Source organism: Schistocerca piceifrons, chromosome 8, assembly GCF_021461385.2.
Source record: "Schistocerca piceifrons isolate TAMUIC-IGC-003096 chromosome 8, iqSchPice1.1, whole genome shotgun sequence".
NCBI lineage: Eukaryota > Metazoa > Arthropoda > Insecta > Orthoptera > Acrididae > Schistocerca > Schistocerca piceifrons.
Window position 1 is genome coordinate 334,214,720 of NC_060145.1, and position 27,125 is coordinate 334,241,844.

Genomic DNA, 27,125 nt, shown 5'->3' on the forward strand with positions numbered 1-27,125 from the left:
AGTCATGTGGTCTACAAGCTAAGCTACAACCAGTGTGCTGCATTCTATGTAGGCATGACAACCAACAACCTGTCTTTCCGCATGAATGGCCACCGACAAACTATGGGCAAGAAATAAGTGGACCACCCTGTTGCTGAACACGCTGCCAGAGATTATATCCTTCATTTCAATGACTGCTTCACAGCGTGTGCCATATGGATCCTTCTCACCAACACCAGGTTTTATGAATTGCGCAGGTGGGAATTTTCCCTGCATCACATCCTACGTTCCCATAACCATCTTGGCCTCAAACTTCGTTAGTCACTGTCCCCACTTATCCAGCCCCTTCCCTGTTCCCATTCCAGCACTACACAGCCATCATTCCACCACCACACCCAGTCTTTTTATTTCTTTCCTTTTCCGCTACTCCTCCCCCCCCCCCCCCCCGCCACCTCTCCCCTAACCTGTGTGTGTGTGTGTGTGTGTGTGTGTGTGTGTGTGTGCACGCATATGTCTGTCTATTGTTGACGAAGGTCTTAACAGCTGAAAGCCATAATTGTGAGTGTCTTTTTGTTGTGCCTATCTGTGACTCAGCATCTCTGCTATATGGTGAGATGCAACTTTCCTTCTAATAGTATTGCTATGAACAAGATAAGGATATAAGCAAACAAAACTGACACTTGGTGTTGAGACAACTATAAAAACCCATAAAGTGAAAGTGGAGAAAGGTGTACAAATGAAATTACAGAAAGTAATGGCAGTTGCAACCTTTTTGTATAAAGCAGAGTGTTTAGCTCCAAGTAGGATGAATCGTAGGCAGTTGGCAACATCAGAGATGAAGTTCTTTAGAGCTGTAAAAGACTACAGCAGAAGAGAGTTAAATCAGCAACATCCCAATAATGGCTGAATTTTGGATTAAATATATAACAGAGAAAAGTGCATGAAATAAAGAAATAGGAGGAACACATTCTGTTTATTTTGAAGACCAAAATCGTGAAGCAGGCCATACACTACAAAAGTTCAGAAAGGTGGTTATTGGGCAGCTCAAGAACGGTATGGTGAACCAGAACAGGCTTATCTTAGCCTGAATCTGGGAAGCCAGGAAAGAAAATACTTATTTTTAAAAAAATATCTTTTAGGACTATCTTGATTTGTGTATTTCATTGAAAATTTATGTAAGTAAATAATTAATAACAAGTATATGGCCAAATAGAGCAAATGCTGCAGATTTGTGTAACTGATGCATGGCCTCTCACCTTGTGGTCCCATCTGTCTAAGACTATGCATTGTTTGTTGCCAGATGCATGCAGTCTGACTACATCTCCCTGTGATTTGTCATTTTAATGGTAAAATATTCTGAGTGACAGAGCAGGCAAAGCCTTGCAGGTTAATGTGTTATGTTGACCGTATCTTTGAATGCTTTCCATTTATAGTGGATCTGTAAAGACACTAGCTGCTTGTACACAGTTTGTTACTTCTTAATTCATTAATTTATCTGTAGACAATTTCCACTGTGTAGGTGTATTCAAGGCACATACAATTTTGATTATCTTTATGCATATAATGTACACAGAGATACCTAATTTAATCAAAACTTAATTTACTCACCTTTAGATAAAATGCCCAATACTAGTCCAGGATTTTCTTTACATAAGGTGGGTGAGATAGAAACATTAATCCCAACATGTTGCTATCGACACAAAAGTTAACACTCTCATCTTCACGTTATCAGAAGTTTACACTTTCCCCATTTTACTTCTGTAGTGTACACCAATTTTCTCTCTCTTACACACCGGAATTTTTAATCTAGTTCTTTTAGCTAGTTATTTTTTACTGTGATTGAAGTATCATGTGTGAATACTACTGCAGTCTCAACTACTGTTGCTGTCATGTTATTGACATACAAATTTAAAAGAAGCGGCCCCAGATTGATCCCTAAAGTACACCAAACTTTACTAACTGAAAACTAGAGTATCACTTGTTTTGTGCTTTTTTTTGTGTGTTAGTGTGCTGTGACATACACACTCAGATCTCTTTGAGAGCTCAAGGAAAACTCCACAGACTTTTCTTTGTTCTTCTAGCACCCCAATAAAATCAGCTACAAATTGCTACAGGGAAAACGCCCTGACTTGCACAAACGAATTGAAGAGATCGGTGGCAGGATTATGTTTAACAAGAGTCATTGTTTGTTGAGACTAATGGCAATTTCCTATTAGGTAGTGCTGCTCGAGGACACAGGAGTGGAGTAAGATGGACAAGATTACCTCTGCTCCCAGCCTCTTGCGTCATGGCTCATATTTCTGCAAAATCCTAAGATGTAGGACCTGTCCAACACATATTTCCACAATCACTTGCTCCATTCCTGTCACAGGTATCTTCCATCTCATCAAAAGCAGTGCTACCTGTAAAAATGCTCATGGTATCTACAAACAAAGTTGCAACCATTGTGCTACTTTCTGTGTGACATGTCATCTATTAAGCTATTTGTCCACATGAATGGCAACCATCAAATTGTGGCCAAGCGACAGCTGGAGCACCCAGTTACTGAGTAGGCGACCGAACATGATGTGTTTCACTTTAATGAGTGCTTCACAGCCTGTGCCATCTGGCTTCTTCCCACCACCACCACCACCACCACCACCGCCATCACAAGTTTTTTCTGAACAATGCAGTTGGAAGCTCTCCCTGGAACATATCCTTCATTCCCATAATCCACTGTATGATGCATGGCAGATGGTACCTTGTACCACTACTAGTCATTTACTTCCCTGTTCCATTAACAAATAGAGCGAAGGAAAAATGATTGTCTATGCGGTTCCCTATGAACCCTAATTCCTCATATCTTATCCCCATGATCCTCATGCACATTGTATGTTGGCAGCAGCAGAACCAGTCGACAGTCAGCTTCAGATGTTGTTTCTCTAAATTTTCTCAATAATGTTTCTTGAAAGAATGATTCCTTTCCTCCAGAAATTCCCATTTGAGTTCCCGAAGCACCTCCATAACACTTGCATGTTGTTCAAACCTACCGGTAACAAATCTAGCAGTCTTCCTCTGAATTGCTTCAATGTTTTCCCTTAATCTAACCCGCTGTGGATTTCAAACACTCAAGCAGTACTCAAGAATGGGTCGAAATAGTGCGCTATATGTGGTCTCCTTTTCAGAGGAACCACACTTTCCTAAAATTCTCCCAATACACTGAAGTTGACCATTTGCCTTCCCTACTACAATTCTTACATGCTCATTCCACATCATATTGTCTTACAATGTTACACCTACATATTTAATCCATGTGGCCCATCAAGGAGCACACTACTGTTGCTGTATTCAAACATTACGTGTTTGTTTTTCGCAATCAACTGCATTAACTTCCATTTGTTACATTAAGAGCTAGGTTCCATTCATTATACCAACCAGAAATTTTGTCCAAGTCATCTTGTATCCTCCTACAGTCACACAATGATGGCACCTTCCCATATACCACAGCATCATCAGCGAACAGCCACAGATTGCTACTCACACTGTCTGCCAGATCATTGATGTACACGGAAAATAAAAGTGGTCCTATCACTCTTCCCTGGGACAGTCCTGATGATGTGTCTGTTGACTGTTCACTGTTCGGACAATATACTGGGTTCTGTTACTTAAGAAGTCTTGGAGTCACACACATATCTGTGAACCTATTCCATGTACTTGTACCTTCATTAGCAGTGTGCCATGGGGAATGGTGTCAAATACTTCCTTCTCCTACTCCATGCTTTCTGTCCTGCCATCATGCATATGTACATCTTTGTCCTTGTCTACTTCTCACCACTTTCCTGCTCCCATTCCCCCTCCCCACCCAGCACGGCCTCCTAGTGCTGCACATAGTGGCTCTATCCTGTCACTATTGCATCCCTGTATGCTCCCACAGACAGCACTAGCATTTTCCCCCACCCCTTGCCCTCCCCAACCTGTACCTCTTCTGTACCCCCAACTAGACTGCTTCTCACATCTGACACAATTGCAGTTCTGCCTTAGTGCCCAGAGACAACATTGGCTTCATGTACGTAAATTGTGCTTGTGTGTGTTTCCTAATTCTGAAGAAGAACTTTGTCCTAAAGCTGAATGTTTCTACCATTGTTTTCCATTGTGCCAGTCTGTGACTCAATGACTCTTCTGAGTGGTGAGTAGCAATTTATGTTTCACATATTGTTGTTGTTATTATATCCTAGACTTTCCATTGTTTAGAAATGCATTGAGATTTATAGACCTTATTTTGATGAAAAACTGGTATGCTTGTCTCACTTGGTGGATACAAAAGCAAGTCATTTTTCTCATTGCCATACCACCACCTCTATTATTGTAAATCTTAAGTTTTCATGAAGTGCCCAGTTGCAGGAGTAGTCAAGAATTTACCAAGGAGTGAATTGTGTCATATTTACAATTCCATAGGTGCCTTTAAAGTAATTATTATTCTCTCTCGCTCTTGTGATAGAATGGTAAGACAGTGTCATCCTGCTGGCTACTGGGGATGTCTGAATCTGAAGGAATGACAAAAGTTGAATGGCTGCCAAGGTGGTGAGAGACAAACAAACAGTTATAATAAACCATCCCTTTGCAGTCTGTTTTCTTATTGTTCAGGAGAAAATCCTTTAAATCGAAGAAAGAAAAAAGATACACTGCTCAGAAATGGGTATCAGCAAATTTCTGCTAAATCAGTTCTACAGCAATGACACATTTACACCCTCCCAGTCAGAAGGAAATAATTTGTCCTTAGCTGTAGGTGAAGAACAGGATTTTCTTTATTATATAAATGTGAGTACATTTTTTCAAGATTTATATTCTGTGTAAACTGTTCTGCATATTATTTAGGGACAATATTTTTGTTGCAGAGTTAGCAGTACTAGTTAAATTCCAGCTGTATTTTCTTCCATTTATAGTGACTAATTTTAGGGGAGGACATCTTTCAGTTATATATTTTGGGGCAACTCTGTGCACTGTTAATGAGAACATATTCTTTGATTCTTTAAAATTATGAATGAATGTAACAGGGTTAAAATACAGTGATCAAAAATTTATTTACAACTTGTGCTGAAACCATATTGTACTTATGACTTAGAGGATATGAAATGGAAGCAGCAGTTGAGAAGGGAGTGAGACACTGCTGATGCCTATCCCTGATGTTATCCAATCTGTGCTTTAAGCAAAAAGAGAGAGAGAGAGAAATTAATTTTAAATGGGAATTAAACTTTTAGAATTGCTGATATTATTGCAGTTGTGTTGGAAGCAACAAAGATTTTGGAAGGACAGTTGAACAGGAAGGATTTCCCCATTGTGTCCCACACTGGGTTGCTGTTCCAATACTGGAGAGCCTTGGCAACAGTGATGATCTAAGAAGGGGAAAATAAGCTTAAGATGTGAATTGGAGTTTGTGTTACGGAGGGCATTTGACTTGAATAGCCTATGCAGCTGTTATAGCTATAATGCTGTGGTTGTGTAGTGTCTAGCACACCTGCCCAGTGAACAGGGAGACCTGCGTTCAAGTCCCAGCCATGGCACAAATTTTAATTCATTTCTTCAGCTTCTATCATTATCGTAGATGAAAGATGAGTCAAATGTCTCGAGGAAGATTTAGTTATATCAGAATAGATTGTGTGTGGAAAAGGTGTTGTGAGATGGACATCAACAGAAGTAAAACAAGAATAATGAAATGCAGTCATATTAAATCAGACATTGCTAATGCAATTAGATTAGAAAATGTGACAGTAAAAATATTAATGAATTTTACTGTTTGGATAACAAAATAACTGATAGTTGCTAAAGTACTGAGGATATAAAATGCAGACTTTCAAATGGGTAGAGAAAATAACTAATGGAGTGGTACTGAATTGAATTGAGGGAAAAAGGAAATGTATGTCACAATTTGACAAAAAGAAGGGATTGGCTGATAGGGCACACCCTGAGGCATCAAGGAATTATGACTTTTAGTAATGGAGGGACGTGAGGAAGGGAAAAGTTGTTGTGGAGACCAAGGCTTGAATTCAGTGAGCAGGTTCAAATGTGTGTAGGCTGGAGTAGTTATGCAGATGGTAGACTAGTGTGGACAGCTTCATCAGACCAGTCTTCAGACTGAAAACGATGACAACAACAACAACAACAACAACAACAGTGCAACACCAGATCTTTTGAGCCCAGAAATAGGTAATCAAGCAGATCAATGTTGTCAGGCCATTAACTCTGTAGAGACCATTCTTGAAGTGCCTTAGAAGTCTGACTCTCATCCCTATATGTGTACTCCATCATGTGATTTGTTGTTGACAGTATTGACTAAATCAGAAGAAACTACATCATTCAGATGTTCGGTGAGTGCTAGACAGAAAAATAATTTGCACTTGGATAACGCTCAGAGTATTGAACAGAAAGGTCTGCACTTTTTGGTAGGGCTCATTTTCATTATCTATCAGCACAACAAAAAGAGTGTGATAATTATGAAGTCTTCATATCTATATTCAAAGGTTCCTTGTGGCGCACCACTTCAATTTTGTATGGGAGTTTCTTGCAGTAGTCAAGAACTTTTCTCTGTAATGTTATTTTTCATATTTTATTAACTCTTCAATTTTTTGCAACTTTTGTAATCAGCATTTTGTAAACCATGTTTTAACTCATTCCATGACCAAGCAGCTTCGGTACATGATAAAGAAATAAAATACAAATGTATGTTGTTGAAGTTTTCCATGCAACTACAAGCTAATCCATATTTTTGTCACCAAAAGCACATTTTTTGACAAAAGGACACATTTTTATATTCTGCAAACAGTTTTAAAAAAACCTTCAATAATTATGAAGCAGCAATGGAATGGATGATCTCAGTAATGTGTACATGGGAGGGGGGGCACGTGCGCATGTATGCCATAAGCAGTTTTAATTATTTAAAAAATTGTAATCACACCTTTCTTAATTTTTGTGCAGTGATGTTAATAACTTGGATTATGAGTGCCTTCATACTTTTGCTGCTGATGTTCCCAGGAGTTACCATGTTTTTGTTATTCTTTATGATCCACTTTTTCATCTTGAGTTAAATTTTCATTTCCATGATTTCTCATTATGTTAGGGGTTGGTCTGTGTTCTTCCTTTGTGAATGATTAGTAGCAGTAGTAGTGGTGGTGGTGGTGGTGGTGGTGGTGGTGGTGGTGGTGGTGGTGGTGATGTACTACCACATTCTCCTTTTGCTATCTGTTGTTTTTATAGTGCTTATGCCACAGTTTTGTAATGCTGATATTTCTTGATTGTTTAAAAAATGATATTCTCTATTGCTGATTGTGATACTAAGAAACCTACCAACAATGAGACTTCTGATATTAGCAGTATGTTGGGTCATCTTTCTGAGTCTGTGAATTTTTTAGCTGTGAGCTGTAGTACTTTTCTGTCAAATAAGATACTTGTAATGTTTGCAAAGTCAGCTTATCGACACATTCATCAACAATTTGTTTTTAGAGGTGATATGCCTAAACCCCCTATGCAAGTGAAAGTTGATTTGAAAGAAGAGGAAGTACTGCTCAATGCTATACAATCATTTGGTAAAGTCAGTGTAAACCGAGGGACCATAATAATCATGGACAGTACAGAAGCATCATACTCTACACCTTACAGGTAAAAAATGTGACTGCCACTAATAATTTTGTTGTTTAATATTTCAAGAATGTTTTGTGTATTGATATTACTGTCTAAAAATGTCGATCACTTACTGCAGATTGGAAGATTATCAAGATGCAAATGAGGATCACATGTCATCATACAAGTCATTGTCAGAAAGCACTGCTGAACAGGAAGTGATCCGATTTGGCTTCACACCTCGCACGAGTCTGAATCTTTGCCATATGCCTTCAAAAGGAGCAGATGCAGGAGTAATGGTAGAAGATATGAATTTTAATAACCAAGTAAGTAGTTTCATGTCCTAAATGAAAACAGCATTGCACTGTTTCCCTGTGAAAGCATATGTGACATCAGAATTATGTTTTAGCAGTAGTGCTTTCAATATTTTTTTTATGATGACAAAGCAAAAACAATTCCCAGAAATAATACATAGGATCAGGAGCCTAAGGGTGTGTCAGAGAACTGAGAAACAATATAAATTTCCTGAATTGGGACTTTCTTCTTCCAAACCTAGAAGGAAAACTTTGGACTAAAGGAAATTTGTGATGTGTAATGGAATATGATCAGCCACGAAAGGAAATCTGGTTGCTGATTAAAGAGGAAGTAACCAAAGTTCACAAAGATGATCACTGCTATTGTCCAGTTTTACTTTGACACTTTCCACTCACTTTTCGTGATAGTTGCTTTCCATGTATGGCCCAAAACACTTTTGTTGTTAATTTATAAACTGCTTAGTCAGATTTAGCTCTACCCTTTTGACTTGCATTTTTTGATCAGAAACCATTTTTGCAACACTCTCAGACATTTGCTGTGTACAGCAGAGTGAGTTGTTGTTGTTGTTGTTGTTGTTGTTGTTACTGTTGTGATCTTCAGTCCTGAGACTGGTTTGATGCAGCTCTCCATGCTACCCTATCCTGTGCAAGCTTCATCATCTCCCAGTACCTACTGCAACCTACATCCTTCTCAATCTGCTTAGTGTATTCATCTCTTGGTCTCCCTCTACGATTTTTACCCTCCACGCTGCCCTCCAATACTAAATTGGTGATCCCTTGATACCTTAGAACATGTCCTACCAACCGATCCCTTCTTATAGTCAAGTTGTGCCACAAACTTCTCTTCTCCCCAATCCTATTCAGTATCTCCTCATTAGTTATGTGATCTACCCATCTAACCTTCAGCATTCTTCTGTAGCACCACATTTCAAAAGCTTCTATTCTCTTCTTGTCCAAACTATTTATCGTCCATGTTTCACATCCATACATGGCTATGTTAACAAATTTCTCTTCTTCAGAAACGCTTTCCTTGCCATTGCCAGTCTACATTTTATATCCTCTCTACTTCGACCATCATCAGTTATTTTGCTCCCCAAATAGAAAAACTGCTTTACTACTTTAAGTGTTTCATTTCCTAATCTAATTCCCACAGCATCACCTGACTTAATTCGACTACATTCCATTATCCTCGTTTTGCTTTTGTTGATGTTTATCTTATATCCTCCCTTCAAGACACTATCCATTCTGTTCAACTGCTCTTCCAAGTCCTTTGCTGTCTCTGACAGAATTACAATGTCATCGGCGAACTTCAAAGTTTTTATTTCTTCTCCAAGGATTTTAATACCTACTCCGAACTTTTCTTTTGTTTCCTTTATTGCTTGCTCAATATACAGATTGAATAGCATCGGGGAGAGGCTACAACCCTGTCTCACCCCCTTCCCAACCATTGCTTCCCTTTCATGTCCCTCGACTCTTATAACTGCCATCTGATTTCTGTACAAATTGTAAATAGCCTTTCGCTCCCTGTATTTTACCCCTGCCACCTTCAGAATTTGAAAAAGAGTATTCCAGTCAACATTGTCAAAAGCTTTCTCTAAGTCTACAAATGCTAGAAACATAGGTTTGCCTTTCCTTAATCCAGCTTCTAAGATAAGTCGTAGGGTCAGTATTGCCTCACGTGTTCCAATATTTCTACGGAATCCAAACTGATCTTCCCTGAGGTTGGCTTCTACTAGTTTTTCCATTCGTCTGTAAAGAGTGAGTAATAAAGGTAAAAGTAAATAGTGCGCACTGTGTCCCCAATTGTAAATGGGACATTACGGCTAATGTGGACTGTTCAGGCTGTCAGAATGCCTTGAAGTGCCATTTTGTGCTGAGATCAGTGGTGCATTGTTGCTTTTCAGAAAGAAGGGTTGTGAGCAAAAGAAGTTGCACACTGCAAGAGACATAAACATATCACTAATTAAGTCTTTCGTCTGTTGAAGTTTGCTGACAATGTCTTCAAAAGCCACAAAATTTTTACGTGCTTCTACACTAGGTAACTTTCAAAATGTTCAGATGACATTGTCATAGCAATATCATCTGAACAGTCCACTGCTTTTTTAAAACACACATCATCAAAGATCCCTCTCATAATGATGCTCATGATTAACAAATATACCTGTGTCCACTACTTATAAATTATGGCTCCAAGGTATCCCCAAGAGGCTGCAACAGAAGTGCATACTGACTTTTCAAAGGCAATTGGGAGGGAAGTGTTGACATAGACCATATGCAACTATGCCCACGTGACCAGATTAGCCTCTAGGTATCCCTTACAAAGACCAGTTCAACCCCCTCTTATGAACATCAACATGCTGCGTGAAGAAGGTTTGTAAGGAAATCCTTTGAATGTAATGTGAGGAATAGTCTTGCTTTTTCTTCACCAACAAGTGTAATATTGGCTTAATACTCAATGTTGTCATAGAAGCATATGAAGATGGCCATGTAGCAATGTGCACATCTTGCACAGACAGCTTCACGAGTTCTCTAGTGCAGGTAGTCCAAAGGCTGTGCAGTATCTGGACAAGATACTTCAAATAGACTGAAAAGCAGCTGGATAGAAAACATTTCTTGTTGGTTTCTGTAACCAAGTGGACAGTGCTGAAACACACTAAGGAGGAACTAGTATATTATCCTCTTAGGTTTGATTGTTTTTTCTACAGATTTTTGGCTCAACAATTGAATCACCATACTGTGTGAAAGAACCTCATTGTATATGATAATGTGTACTTAATTTATCACTCCAGAGTTGGTTGTGAGTTGAGAAAGTGGTTCGCCTGTTGTGGAGGTATGCTAAAACCCTCAATGACCTAGATGATCATTGAGAGTCTGACTTCGGCGTACAGAAATTATAGTATTATATTTCAATGAATGGAGTTTTCACAGCCAAGCATAACGTAGATAGAAGCCAAGATTGTCTGGACAACAATAGCAATTTTCTTGTAATGATTACTTTCCAGATGTGACACAAAACATATTTTGTTTTAATTTATAGTAAATTGCTCAGTCAGATTGAGTCCTGCCCCGATGACTTTCATATTCTGCATTTCTCTCTCTCTCTCTCTCTCTCTCTCTCTCTCTCTCTCTCTCTCTCTCTCTCTCTCTCTCTCTCTCTCTCTCTCTGACAAAATTCGGTCAGAATTATGTGTATTATTTAGAGTATCATCTTCTTGTATTCACAAAACAATATCAAGTTAATTTAAATCCACACTAGGAAATTGGTAGATGGTAAGAGCTGCCGAACATTTCCCTTAGTGTTGCCAAGTCTCAGCTTTACTGATAACAGGAATAATGTTTCCATGGTCAATCTATTTCTTTAATGGATCTAAAAATCTTGCACTGCTAAGTACAATTTGAGATGAACTGTGGTCAGCAGCTTAGCTGAATGAAGCAATATTGAAAAGATATCTAGCGAAATCTTACTTAACTTTATTACTAGGGTAATTGTAGGTAAGTGTAGCTAGGAATTGTGTTCAGATGGACTGATGTCTGCCTGTAGTGATTTACTAATGTGAACTAGGCAAGTAGTGCTGAACTGTGTAGCTCATATAGTTTGAAATTTACATGTTACTCACTTCACACTAAAGACAAATTTCACAGTTACAGAAAATTTATGTAGAATTATTGTGGTGTAATTCTTAAAACTGACTGCTGCCTTAGTAGTGCTCCTTATGCAGCTGAATATGTCTCTTTGGGCAACATGGAAATTAATTTCAGTCCATCCGCCAATAAGATTCAGAATGTTGACTGCCACATAGAGTTTGACACGTCTTGTCTGTTATACATAAAAATTCGAAGCTTCGCACTGTTGTAGTTAGGAAAATCATGTCTTCTTCTTTGCATGTTACTTGATAGAGTAAGTAGTAAAGTAGATAAGGGCTATGCCGAGTAATTACCTGTTGTGAAATTTTGTTTCCAATGTGATTGGTAAGTCTTGTGGCAACCTTGTCTCAATAAGAAGTTATTCTGACTTGTTCTACTCAAATGACACAAAATTGCACATGGACACAATCCGTTTTGAAGTCATCAGTTAGTAATAGATAACTGCTTTGTAATGGTTAGAGTAAGCACATCTAGTAGTTACTTTCAACATAAACTAATAATGACAAATGTTAATGCATTAGAATTTTCAAGTCTATTGTAATCAAGGCAGCAGTTTATATGCTTACAGATTTCTCCTACCGTATACTGCAAGAGACATCAACATATCATTAGTTAAGTCTTTCTTCTGTTGAAATTTGCTGACAGTGACTTCAAAAGCCACAAAATTTTCACATGCTTCTACACTAGGTAACTTTCAAAATAGGTAGTTCTGAGTAAAAGCTAGTTTAATACCTCCCATATCATTTGTAATTAACTTAAAGTTATTCACATCCAGCCGTGTGTCCCAAAAGCGAATGTCATGTCTGCATCTCTATCAGACTTTCTCTATACAGTATTAACTGTCCTTGCAGTACACACTACCCATGTGAAGTACATAGTAATAAAGCTCTTCATTCTTGTCAAACTGATAAGCTAGAAGCAGGCACTGGGAGGGGTGGTTACTACAAAGATAATATCTAAGTCATTGGAGGTCCTGTAAAACTGTGGAGTAAGAGGTGTTCATATATGAACAGTCAGTCAGATATCTGTTACAGAAATATTTTTGGGTGGAACTGGTGCTGCTGGCATGTCAAAAAGAGACATAAATTATGGATGCTCTGTAATAGTCACATATTTTTGTGAATTTAATGTTCCCGTTACTGATAGACCATTGGCACATCCAAAAACATACTGTTTGAATGGTAGAGTACACCACCTACAAGTTGTTGCTGCCTACAGTGTTGCCAGTGGTGCAGACTTCTGGATCTAAAAATTCTGAAATGTAATTGTCAAGTTAAGGATTAGGCCTGGTTAGTGATTGCAGTAAAAATGAAATGTCGTGTGACGAGGGCCTCCCGTCGGGTAGACCGTTCGCCTTGTGCAAGTCTTTCGATTTGACGCCACTTCGGCGACTTGCGCGTCGATGGGGATGAAATGATGATGATTAGGACAACACAACACCCAGTCCCTGAGCGGAGAAAATCTCCGACCCAACCGGGAATCGAACCCGGGCCCTTTGGATTGACAGTCTGTCGCGCTGACCACTCAGCTACCGGGGATTGCAGTGACAAGGTTGTTTATGAAAAACTGTACAAGTGGTTTCTGCAATGTTGTGTTGAATATGAATCACAAAGGGTAAACTTTGGTAACACTCATTGGCAGCATTTACTGTCATTACCTCATTCACATGCGATGGCAGTCATCCTTCCTTCTGGAAAGTACAGGAAGAATAAGTTATTGGCAATGAGAGAACTCTTCATCGCAGTTTCAGTAATAATAATAGTAATATCGAATACTTCTTCAGCCGTATGGCCATGTCCAGATGGTGATATTTTGGCAAGCTGACTTCTTACCATCTTCAGGCTTTCCTGATGATAAATTGATTTATAATAATACAGGGTATTAGTACTAGTATTGTGATATGATATGTGCATGTGGCTAGGGCCTCCCGTTGGATAGCCAGTCGCCTGGTGCAAGTTTTTTTAGTTGATACCATTTTGGTAACTTGTGTGTTGTTGGGGATGAAATGATGATAAAGACAACAAAATACGCAGTCCCTGATTGGAGAAAATCTTTGACCAGGTCGGGAATCAAACTGGGCCCCTTGCACATGACATTCTGCTGCCCTGACCGCTCAACTATGGAACTGGAAATAATAGTAGTAATAGTAGTAGTAGTAGTAGTAATAATAATAATAATAATAATAATAATAATAATAATAATAAAATACATCAGATACATTCAGCAACTGAAAGATTCACATTAAGCAGAAAGGAAGGAGCAAGGGGATTTATCGACATAAAAAACCTACATTATGGACAGGTAGACAATTTAAGAAAATTCTTTATAGAACGAGCAGAAACTAGCAAAATACACAAAGCAATCACTCTTATAAATACATCGGCTACACGATTGCATTTCATAACCACTACTACAACCTTTTAGATCACATAACATCAACAGATACAAAGAAAGTAAATTGGAAAAAGAAAACACTACATGGCAAGCACCCATATCATCTAACACAGCTACACGTCGATCAAGACGCATCCAACACATGGCTAAGAACAGGCAATATATACAGTGAGACGGAAGGATTCATGATTGTAATACAGGATCAAACAATAAGCACCAGATATTACAGCAAGCATATTATTAAAGATCCCAATACCACAACAGATAAATGCAGACTTTGCAAACAACAAATAGTAACAGTAGAGCACATCACAAGTGGATCTTCAATACTAGCAAATACAGAATACACCAGAAGACATGACAATGTAGCAAAAATAATACATCAACAACTTGCCATACAACATAAACTAATAAAGCAACAGGTTCCCACATACAAGTATGCACCACAAAATGTACTGGAGAATGATGAATACAAATTATACTGGAACAGAACCATTATAACAGATAAAACAACACCACATAACAAACCTGGCATCATACTCACCAATAAAAAGAAGAAATTAACACAACTAATCGAAATATTCATACCCAATACAACAAATATACAGAAGAAAACAGGAGAAAAAATTGAAAAATACATCCAACTGGCTGAGGAAGTCAAGGACATGTGGCATCAGGATAAAGTTGACATTATACCAATCATACTATCAACTACAGGAGTCATACCACACAATATCCACCAGTACATCAATGCAATACAGCTACATCCAAACGTATATATACAACTACAGAAATCTGTAATTATTGATACATGTTCAATTACCCGAAAGTTCCTAAATGCAATGTAATAGAGGGAAACATTCCACGTAGGAAAAATATATCTAAAAACAAAGATGATGTGACTTACCAAATGAAAGTGCTGGCAGGTCGACAGACACACAAACAAACACAAACATACACACAAAATTCAAGCTTTCGCAACAAACTGTTGCCTCATCAGGAAAGAGGGAAGGAGAGGGAAAGACGAAAGGATGTGGGTTTTAAGGGAGAGGGTAAGGAGTCATTCCAATCCCGGGAGCGGAAAGACTTACCTTAGGGGGAAAAAAGGACGGGTATACACTCGCGCGCGCACACACACACACATCCATCCACACATATACAGACACAAGCAGACAGTGTATACCTGTCCTTTTTTCCCCCTAAGGTAAGTCTTTCCGCTCCCGGGATTGGAATGACTCCTTACCCTCTCCCTTAAAACCCACATCCTTTCGTCTTTCCCTCTCCTTCCCTCTTTCCTGATGAGGCAACAGTTTGTTGCGAAAGCTTGAATTTTGTGTGTATGTTTGTGTGTCTGTCGACCTGCCAGCACTTTCATTTGGTAAGTCACATCATCTTTGTTTTTAGATATAAATGCAATGTAACATATACCATACAGTTAAAAGGAAGTCACGCTTGATCAAGGTCCGCGTCACTTTCCATTTTTAACCAGACATAACGTCTGAGAAAGGAAAGAAATAATAATAACAACAATAATGTATTCAGTGTGAAATATTGTAGAAAATTTTTGTGGTTGAAATAATTGTATGCATGAGAAAATTGTTCATTGTATCCTTATTTCACTTCCAGAAAACATTCAGAGTTGTAATCAAGCTAGTTGAGTTATGTAACACTTTAATGTTGAAAAGGCAGACAAGATGTCTGTGAAAGGGACTTATTTGAGAACAGTTTTTAGAAATAGATACTGATGGCCACATCAGAATCACAATCAAATATAAATTCAAAGCAGCGTAATCAGTTAAGTTAACACATACCCTGAAAGTATATTTATTATGGATAGCAACTTACAGACAGAGCAGAACCCCATCTAGAAGAAGAGTGCTGCTGTTTATACAAACGTCGAACATTTGAAACATGCAAATATTATAAACATAAGAAAATTTGAGAACCTTCTAGAAAGAAGTACTAAATCAACATTTTCTAGTGAATGGATTTGAACTGGCTGCCCATAGCAAGCCAGCTAGCAGCACCAACCATTACTCTATGCTCCTTGCAGCACAGCTCGTGGCATTCTTCCATCTCCTGGGTAAATAGCAACATGCTGTTTCAGAAGGTATCATTGGACCTGATGACAATATACTTGTTCTAGATCTTGTCAGTGGTCCTTTGTATGGCAGCACTGGAGAATCCTTGTGTTCTGGTCATGTTGTCACATCCTCTTTGCTGTGAAGAGCTTCAAAGGCAGCACCTCCAGTCAAAGCTTTGTGATCATCGAGCAGGCCTTCAGTTTCCTTGAACGAGAAACCCTCTTTTACAATATGTGCCTCAGGGCAGATGGACATGGATAATATGTCTGTGCATTTGTCTTTGTGAGAAGAGTCATAATCCTTGACTGTGTGTGTGTGACATCTGACAAGTGATGATACGCCCAAGGTTGTGCTTCAATAATTTTCCAGATGGGCCAATTTTCTGTGAAGACGTCAAATTTCATATCGAGTCTCCTGGACTATGTCTGTTATAGTGCTCTCGGCCCATTTCCTAGGCATCCAGGCATTGTAAGAGAGCCAGCTGCCTTTTTTGATCATGGTGATGATGGGTTTCACGTAGTCATCCTGAGTATTTTGTAGTTGAAACGAGAACAGTGTATCCAATGTTGTTTCGGCCTCTTTACCATGGAGCATAGAAAATGGAGTAAAGCCTGTAGTGTCTTGCTTCTCAGAGTTAAATGTGAACATCTTGACCAGCAGTATTTTATCATAATCTCTCTGTTCAGCATCAATGTTCATAGAGAGCGTATCTACTGATGTCTTTCTAAAGTGTTCTGTGAAGCCATTCATTTGTAGGTGGAATGCAATTGTCATCCTGTGGCTGATGTTGCATTGTGAAATTGCTACTGATAGCAGACTATATTGGAAAAGTTTTCCATGATTGGGGATAATCGTACAGAATGTTGTGTGTTTCAAAATGGAGCGTTGAAATTTCTGGAATTGCGGCAGTTGACACAGCTTTGATGACAATGTAGTGGGTGAGGTAGTCAATCCATAGATCTTCATTTGTTGACTTCAGAAACCACCACCAAGAGGTCAATTCTGACCTGGTGGATTATGCAGCACATACTTCCATTGCTGGCATTCCTTACAATGGTTCATGTAGCGTCTTAACAGACAGGTAGATACCTGACCAGTGACACCTGCATCTAATTCTGCCTCAAATCTTCATGTATCCAAGGTAATAAGACATTGGGGCTTTGTGGAAGTACTTTAGGATAACCAGGCTTGGATGACCTTGACTTATAAGCAGCCATCCCCTCCAACCCTGTTGGGTCATAGTTCCTCATACACAATGTTCCATTTGTTAATTGGAATTGTCTTTTGGTCAGTTCTTCCTTTGGTTTTCAGCAGTGTTGGATCTTCCCCCTATTCAGCAGCACTGTCATTTAATGCAGTGATGACTGAGATGTCATCCATGCTGCTGTGTTCATCCAAAGAATTCCATGTAGTCAATCAGTGAGATGGCGTTTGTGTCCACTTTTGTATATTACTGTGATTTCATTCTCTGGGATCCAAAGCACCCATATCGGCATTTGATCCAGAAAATCCTTCAGGCTTGTCAGCCAATATAGAGAATGGCCATCCATCACAATGGCGAATGGTTTGCCAAATAAATATGACTCAACTTATCGATGACCCAGACAGTGGCGAGGAACTCTTTTTCCAGTTGTAGAGTAGTTCGTCTGGGACTGGGAGAGTACTGTGGAAGCAAAAGCACCTCCTGATTTGGCACTAGAACTGCACTTATCCTAAAACTGCCAGCTTCTGTGTGAAGGTCTGCTTAGCATTAACATTATGTAACGCCAGAACTGGAGAAGAGATTAGTGCCTCCATGAGGGCAAAGAAAAATCTTTCTTGCATATAACCCAGGAAAATTTGATGTCTCCATGCAGTAATTCTTGCAAGGAATGTGCCTTGATGTATAACTGTTTTATAAATCGCCGGTAGTACGAGCACATTCTGAGAAAACTTCTCACATCATGAATGTACCAAGGAGTTAGAAAATCTTTGACTGCTTTTACTTTTTCTAGATTGGGACAGACCCCATTGCCATTAACTAGGTGCTCCAAGATTTCTTTTCTTGGATGATTAAGAAGCACTTTTTCGGATTCAGGCAGAGTTCTGTGGTCTGAAGACACTTCAACTTGGTTGTCAGGTGACTTGATGTTCTTCAGATGTCTTCTAAAAATGATAGTGTCATCCAGATTGCAGTGACACATCATCCATTAAAGGCTTCAAAGGAGGTTGTCTATCATATACTTAAAGGTGGCTGGAGTGTTTCATAATCAAAATGGCATAACAATAAACCCATAGAAGCAGTCAGGTGTTGTAAAGGCAGTCTCCACCTGGCCTGTGCCATCATGTGCCAATAGCCTATCACATGACCATAATTGAGAAATAATTTGCTCCTTTCAGGCAGTCTAGGATGTCATCAGTATGTGGCAATAGGAAGACATCTTTTATTATGAATTTGTTCAGTTCGTAGTTGACACAGAAACACCGAAATCTTTCATCTTCAGAAAGACCAAAGGAGAGGACCAAGGATTCTCTGAAGGTATATTTATGTAATTTTGCAGCATCTTCTCCTCCACTTCCTCCAGAATTATATGTTGTTCAGTTGCCAACAACCTATACAAGTGCTGATTAATTGATGGATGTTACCCAGTGTTTGTATGGTGTTTTGCTATGGACCTCTTGGTCTATCTTTCCTCAATTCCAAATTTGAAAGTATCCCAACATTGTCGCAGAATGGCTGTCACTCGTTGACATTATTGCTGGCTTAGTCCAGATCCAAATTGGCAGTTTGATAGTAGCTTCCTTCACTGTGTTGGCTGTTATAGTAGCAGAATGTGATTCTTCATTATTGACACTAAGCCACCCTTCCTGGACTGGTTCGGCTGTCCCTATGCACATATGATTAGAGGTAAGTTGTGGCTACTTCTGTTAATTAGTGATCAACAGTTCTTCTTGACTACTTGTGACCCCTATAATCATCATGGTTATGTAGATTTATTTTGGGAGCCTGGGTAGCTTTTTGCAGTTGAGAAAAGCTTTATATTTTACCTGTTTATGTAGACTGATGAATCAAAGTTGTCTCAATTATTATGGTAGGATAACAATGTCTTCAGCGTCAAACAATCATCCAAGGCAGAGTAGGTGTGGGTGTGCGTGCGCGCACGCATGCACAGTCACTTTTCTGTCATGGAATATAGTCTTTGTTAGCTGGTGACAATAAGCATTAGATGCTACAGAAGAAAAATATCCTAGTCGACAAGGAGCTTGGCTGTCGATGACATCGATCAGATTTCGTGACATTGTGGTAATTGTTGTCCATGGATTATTTTCATCTGTGGCAGCCTCATCTCCATAGATGATCGCCTTGTGTAGTTTTCCTGAATTCAGCGGCTAGGTGAATGGCTGGTAACTCTGTACAGTGACAAGCAGTGGCTACAGCATGTGACCTCGTCCATGGTACAATGGTGTGCTATGTCTGGCAGGTAGATTATAATCGTCTTCAGTTGGCTGACTGTTATAATGGTTGATTTCTTGTGGTGTGATAGTTATTGAATATTCATCTTCTTTCTCTACGGCATTCAGGGCGTCCACAGTGAAAACATACTGGCATGTTGTCCTTTGTGCTTCAAATGCCTGTGCTTCTGCAGCGTGTTATATGTGGCCCAAGAGCTGATTGAACTTGTATTGATTATATGCTAGATGTTGTTTGATGGCTGCGGTATAAGTACAAGTTGGCCAAATCCATTCTTCGTGTCCCACTCGACTGGTGATGGGACTGGTGCTAAAGGTCGATACAAATCTTCCTCAGTATTCTCTATTACATCCTGGAACATAAGCCTGACTTCACTGCTGCTCTCTCTTATATATCCAGTCTAACACTTCTGACTGCCATAAACTGCTGTCTCTCTTGTCTTACTACTTGACACATGAGAGAGGAGACTTTGTGGTGGTCTTCTGCAACTGCCTTAGGAAACAAATTTAGGAGTTAGTCATGCCTCTTTTTGTCTAATTCATCATCTGTTGCATTTCCTCAATACACTGGCACCATTTGATGAATTCCTCTTTTGTCATGGCATCATTTTCCAGGAATGCTTAGTTCATATCGCCTGCAATTCCTTTCGTTAAGTGTGAGATTTTGTCAACTTCTGTTATTTTCAGATTCACAGTGTGGCGTAGGCCCAAAAAATTTTGTATATTACACTGTGTTGTTTCCCCATAATGTTGGGCCTTGTTCTTAAATTGTTCTGATAAGCAGACTTGCTGCTAATTTTCTCCATTTCAGCCTGGAATTTGTCCCAGTTATCAAGTGTCTTTTGTTTCTATGCCACCATCAGACAGACAGAGTATCACGCTGGGCACTTCACAAGAGTCAACTGGCCTTTGTATGCCTCTGTCAGATTGTATTCATGAGGTTGTGCAAGTCATTTCAGGCGCAATCATCTGTGCCACTGGAACTGGTATTCTCCTTTCTACTGATCTCACCCCATCATTGGATAGTGCTGTGGTGGACCAATGACATTGCAGTAGCTATTCAGGATCACTGATGAGCCCTGCAAAGTTTCAAACGATGCCCTACGAGACCAACCTTATGACTTTTGAGCGACATTGTGCTAAGACTCGCTATTTAATCAGATGCAGTAAGTAGGAATGCTGGGAACACATGTCTCTTTCCCAGGGATGTATGCATCTTCATGTCAGGTGTGGGCCAATCTCTATGGTCTTAGGAGTGCCAATGTTCTACTCCAGGTCTTGTCCTACAGGGTTGTCTTTCTACCAATTCAGTGGTACTTGCAGAACAGCTTGCGACCCACTTTGCAACAGCATTGGCACGCTCTTCCCATCCAGCTACCTTTCTACTGCGAACGTGTCAAGTTGAAGACATCCCCTTATATTGCACCCTGCACCAACCTCAATTCTATAATGAACTCTTCACTGACTGCAAATTACTTCAGGCTATTGCCTCACTCCATGACACAGCTGCAGGCCCTGATTAAATTCAGTCAGGTGATCCAACACCTGAATGTTCCCCAAATGTAACATCTCTTCAGGGTCTTCAGCCGTCTTTACCTTCCAGATGCCTTCCCCTCACAATGGTGAGAGGTATAGATGTTCCAATCCTTAAACCAGGCAAGAGCTCAACCTCTTGCTAGTTAATGGCTGATTAGTCTGACCAACACTCTCTGTAAGTGCTTGAAAGGATGGTTGTCCGCAGATTATGCTGGGTTCTCGAATCTCCAGGCCTTTTGTTCCCTATTAGTGTGGTTTCCTGGAAGGACAGTTCACAACTGACAATGTGCTTAGGTTGGAAACAGCAATCTGATAGGCTTTTTCTAAACACCAACACCTTGTCACAGCCTTTTTTGACCTGCATAGGGTGTATGACACTACTCGACATCATCACACTTTACTCATTTCTCAGGACTATGGCTTTCAAGGCCATCTCTACCAATTTTTATTCATCGAGTATTGATTTAAGTGTCAGGAAGTGATTTCTGAAAGTATTTGTATGGAGTGTAGCCATGTATGAAGTGAAATGTGGATGATAAATAGTTTAGACAAGAAGAGAATAGAAGCTTTCGAAATGTGGTGCTACAGAAGAATGCTGAAGATTAGATGGGTAGATCTCATAACTAATGAGGAGGTATGCGGGTAAGCTACTACAAACAGCATAGTGAACGCATTATTGTGGCCAAGATAGATACGAAGCCCACACCTACTACAGTAGTACAAGTTTATATGCCAACTAGCTCTGCAGATGACGAAGAAATTGAAGAAATGTATGATGAAATAAAAGAAATTATTCAGATAGTGAAGCGAGACGAAAATTTAATAGTCATGGGTGACTGGAATTCGAGTGTAGGAAAAGGGAGGGAAGGAAATGTAGTAGGTGAATATGGATTGGGGCTAAGAAATGAAAGAGGAAGCCGCTTGGTAGAATTTTGCACAGAGCATAACTTAATCATAGCTAACACTTGGTTTAAGAATCATGATAGAAGGTTGTATACATGGAAGAACCCTGGAGATACTAAAAGGTATCAGATAGATTATATAATGGTAAGACAGAGATTTAGGAACGAGGTTTTAAATTGTAAGACGTTTCCAGGGGCAGATGTGGACTCTGACCACAATCTATTGGTTATGACCTGTAGATTAAAACTGAAGAAACTGCAAAAACGTGGAAATTTAAGGGGATAGGACCTGGATAAACTGAAAGAACCAGAGGTTGTACAGTGTCTCAGGGAGAGCATAAGGGAACAATTGATAGGAATGGGGGAAAGAAATACAGTAGAAGAAGAATGGGTAGCTCTGAGGGATGAAGTAGTGAAGGCAGCAGACGATCAAGTAGGTAAAAAGAAGAGGGTTAGTAGAAATCCTTGGGTAACAGAAGAAATATTGAATTTAATTGATGAAAGGAGAAAATATAAAAATGCAGTAAATGAAGCAGGCAAAAAGGAATACAAACGTCTCAAAAATGAGATCGACAGGAAGTGCAAAATGGCTAAGCAGGGATGGCTAGAGGACAAATGTAAGGATGTAGAGGCTTATCTCACTAGGGGTAAGATAGATACTGCATACAGGAAAATTAAAGAGACCTTTGGAGATAAGAGAATCACATGTATGAACATCAAGAGCTCAGATGGAAACCCAGTTCTAAGCAAAGAAGGGAAAGCAGAAAGGTGGAAGGAGTATATAGAGGGTCTATACAAGGGCGATGCACTTGAGGACAATATTATGGAAATGGAAGAGGATGTAGATGAAGATGAAATGGGAGATACGATACTGCGTGAAGAGTTTGACAGAGCACTGAAGGACCTGAGTCGAAACAAGGCCCCCGGAGTAGACAACATTCCATTGGAACTACTGACGGCCTTGGGAGAGCCAGTCCTGACAAAACTCTACCATCTGGTGAGCAAGATGTATGAAACAGGCGAAATACCCTCAGACTTCAAGAAGAATATAATAATTCCAATCCCAAAGAAAGCAGGTGTTGACAGATGTGAAAATTACCGAACAATCAGTTTAATAAGCCACAGCTGCAAAGTACTAACCCGAATTCTTTACAGACGAATGGAAAAACTAGTAGAAGCCGACCTCGGGGAAGATCAGTTTGGATTCCGTAGAAATACTGGAACACGTGAGGCAATACTGACCTTACGACTTATCTTAGAAGAAAGATTAAGGAAAGGCAAACCTACGTTTCTAGCATTTGTAGACTTAGAGAAAGCTTTTGACAATGTTGACTGGAATACTCTCTTTCAAATTCTAAAGGTGGCAGGGGTAAAATACAGGGAGCGAAAGGCTATTTACAACTTGTACAGAAACCAGATGGCAGTTATAAGAGTTGAGGGACATGAAAGGGAAGCAGTGGTTGGGAAGGGAGTAAGACAGTGTTGTAGCCTCTCCCCGATGTTATTCAATCTCTATATTGAGCAAGCAGTAAAGGAAACAAAAGAAAAATTTGGAGTAGGAATTAAAATCCATGGAGAAGAAATAAAAACTTTGAGGTTCGCCGATGACATTGTAATTCTGGCAGAGACAGCAAAGGACTTGGAAGAGCAGTTGAACGGAATGGATGGTGTCTTGAAGGGAGGATATAAGATGAACATCAACAAAAGCAAAACGAGGATAATGGAATGTAGTCGAATTAAGTCGGGTGATGCTGAGGGAATTGGATTAGGAAATGAGACACTTAAAGTAGTAAAGGAGTTTTGCTATTTGGGGAGCAAAATAACTGATGATGATCGAAGTAGAGAGGATATAAAATGTAGACTGGCAATGGCAAGGAAAGTGTTTCTGAAGAAGAGAAATTTGTTAACATTGAGTATTGATTTAAGTGTTAGGAAGTCGTTTCTGAAAGTATTTATATGTAGTGTAGCCATGTATGGAAGTGAAACATGGACGGTAAATAGTTTGGACAAGAAGAGAATAGAAGCTTTTGAAATGTCGTGCTACAGAAGAATGCTGAACATTAGATGGGTAGATCACATAACTAATGAAGAAGTATTGAATAGGATTGGGGAGAAGAGAAGTTTGTGGCACAACTTGACCAGAAGAAGGGATCGGTTGTTAGGACATGTTCTGAGGCATCAAGGGATCACCAATTTAGTATTGGAGGGCAGCGTGGAGGGTAAAAATCATAGGGGGAGACCAAGAGATGAATACACTAAGCAGATTCAGAAGGATGTAGGTTGCAGTAGGTACTGGGAGATGAAGAAGCTTGCACAGGATAGAGTAGCATGGAGAGCTGCATCAAACCAGTCTCAGGACTGAAGACCACAACAACAACAACAACATGTTTTTTTGTGTGCTCCCCTGTGGGTGGTGCCCAGGTGACAAATGATGACCTATCTCCTCCTGTTGTGTCCAGTTTTTCAAGAGTTCCAGGCTCCATTGTCTTTTATGACATATGCCTCTAAAACTGTTGATCAGATGGGATATGTGTTTACATCTCTTGCCAGTATGGAACGCCATTTCCTGCCAGGAACGTGTAGTGTGTTTATGGCAGAGCTGACACGTATTAGCAGAGCTCTCCATTTTATTATACGGCCTCCTTTGACAATGTTGTAATATATACTTACTCAATAAGCAGTCTAGATACTACTGACTGATACTGGTCTTGCCACCCTATGGTCTCCTTTACCCACGACCTTCTTGCTGACTTGTGTTGTGCTGCCTGCTCAGTTGTCTTTCTCTGGGTCCCAATTCATATGTGTATCCTGGGGAATGAACTGGCCAAACAAATGGCTAGAGGAGCGTTTACTCACTCCCATTTCGCTTTGCCACTGCAGATATGCGAGTACACTTGAGGTATCTACTTTCTCGAAAATGGCATGACATTTGGTGAGCTACTGCTCCGTCTAATAAACTGCACAATCAAGGAGGCAACTGCAGCAGGGTGCTCTTCCTTCTGCTTCTCTTGGAAGGAATCCACAATCCTATATCATCTCCACATTGGTCATACAGTGCCAAACGATAGTTTTCTTGTATGTAACAAGTCACTCCCACATTCTGGTTGTGGAGCCTTGCCGACAGTAGCTCACATCTTGGTGAAATTCCACTTCCTTTTGGCCCTCTGTGCTAAGTATGGACTTCTGCACTCATTACCTCTAATATTGGTGAACAATTGACAGAAGTTGAACTGGTTCTCTCAGTTTTCTGCATGAAAGTGATTTTTATTGTCAGTTATAAGGTTTTAATCTATGTATGGAGCAGGGACAGGATGGGTGCAGATGGGGCATCTCCTGCTGTATGCTAGGTCTGGGGGTTTCCCCAACCCTATTTCCTTGACCAGGCTACTCTTTTATTCATCTTTTACTCTATTTTAATCACTTTTAGATTCAGTTTGCCTCCTTTCTTCCACGACCAGTTTTCTATTCTGGATGCAGTGTGTTGACAAGTGGGTGCTCCTGGCTGTGATGGATCAGGTGTGGAAGAGCTATGGGTGTGATATTTCCTGTCGCTTGCAGAGCCCAGGGACGCCCACCTGCTGACTTCCCTATCTCCTTCATCTCGCTTTTAATTATTGGCGGTACAAAAGATGTCCATTATGTTTTTAATCTTGCGACTTTGGTGCTTTAGAGATTGTGTATGTTTCTGCATTAAATTCCTTTAATACATTTGAAAAGCAGATACTGAGATTACAGGTACAGAAGACAAAGCACCTTTGTCGAACAGGTGCTGTTTTAATTGTAGGTGTCATTGTAAATTGATTGCTCACCATTTTTTTCTTCCCATTAATTTTTTTCCATTATACTTTTAATACAGAGTATTTATTATGAAGATACATTTTAATTGCTGTATGGATGATGAAAGTTTGAGATTTTCAATATGTTTCCATCATCAGTCTCAAATGATATTGCTTGGAATTGAGAAGTAAAACTTCTTAAAACTTTGAATTGTGCTCTGAGATATCATGGCAATTAAGATAAAAGGAGAAAATAAGTTGAAATGGATAATAGTACCAGTCTTTTTCTTTCCTTTCAGAATGAGGATTGCACAGAGAATGCAACTGAACGAAGGCCATCCCAGGTGGAGCATTGGCTTCAGCAGATCAAAGTGGAAACGGAAATAGAACCAAGTGTTGCAGAACAAGATAAAAATTTAGAACATTAGTTAACTGTCGATGTTTTTATTTTTTTCTGTAAGAATGTAGTACTGTAGTGGTCCTACGCACAATTTCCTGGTCATATGTGATGTCATATGTCATTCATTAACTTGCATTTTGAACAGTGGCTCTGTCAGGAAGGGTTCTCTTGTTGTAAAATGGCAGCAGTAATTTCCATATCTGTTGCCAAATCTATATTTATTTATTACTGCACTTATAATTTTGTGTGTGTGTGTGTGTGTGTGTGTGTGTGTGTGTGTGTGTGAGAGAGAGAGAGAGAGAGAGAGAGAGAGAGAGAGAGAGAGAGAGAATTGATTCACATTTTCATAGCCAGCTGATAAATTATTTATTTTTAGGTAATATATTGTGTGCACACTCCAGGTAGCAGTTCAAAGATGCTCATATTTGAAAGAAATGTATAATTTCCATGTTCATTGATTTGTATTCTTTCACAGTACTGCTGTATTATTTTATTATGTATTCTTAGTGAGACAATATTGAAAATTTGTAAAGGAAATTATTTTGTGATTTTTCATTTGCTTTTCTACCAGAATTTATATTTTGTACTTACAGATCACACACCTCAACGCTCATAGGTTTAAGGCGTTACCAATTGCTGATTTTCACCCTTTGACACAAAAAAGTCTATCAGATAGTACACACTGATGAAAGATCCTGGGTTTCCAGTTATGTGGCAGTGTTTGGAAACTGTGACTTTTGACAGGTGTCACACTTGTCATCTGGTGAAGCATTGAGACATTGTTGTTATCCCAATATTTATGCTCCCATCAGCCAGAACATTAAGACCAACTACCTAATAGCCAGTATGCCCATCTTTTTCACAGATAATAGTGGTGAGACATCGTGGCATGATAACAGTGGTAACACATCATGGCAGGGAGGCAATGAGGCCTTGGTAGGTCACTGCAGAGAATTAGCACCACATTTGCACACAAGTGCAATATCTTTTTAAAAAAAATGCCATTGCTGTAATGCAGGGGTGTGCATGGTCTGCAACCAGTGTATGATACT

At 39.5% G+C, this 27,125-nt stretch overlaps 1 protein-coding gene across 1 annotated transcript in view; it reads left to right on the top strand.

The window, feature by feature from the left end:
* The window catches only part of LOC124711776, a 32,379-nt gene extending 5,769 nt beyond the window's left edge, over positions 1-26,610 (top strand). Inside the window, exons 3-5 of the mRNA XM_047241991.1 lie at positions 7,456-7,611; positions 7,712-7,898; positions 25,973-26,610. Of these exons, the coding sequence (XP_047097947.1) occupies positions 7,456-7,611; positions 7,712-7,898; positions 25,973-26,101 (472 nt within the window). The 3' untranslated portion in view covers positions 26,102-26,610. The remainder of the gene's footprint in view (positions 1-7,455; positions 7,612-7,711; positions 7,899-25,972) is intronic.
* Positions 26,611-27,125: the final 515 nt, after the last annotated feature.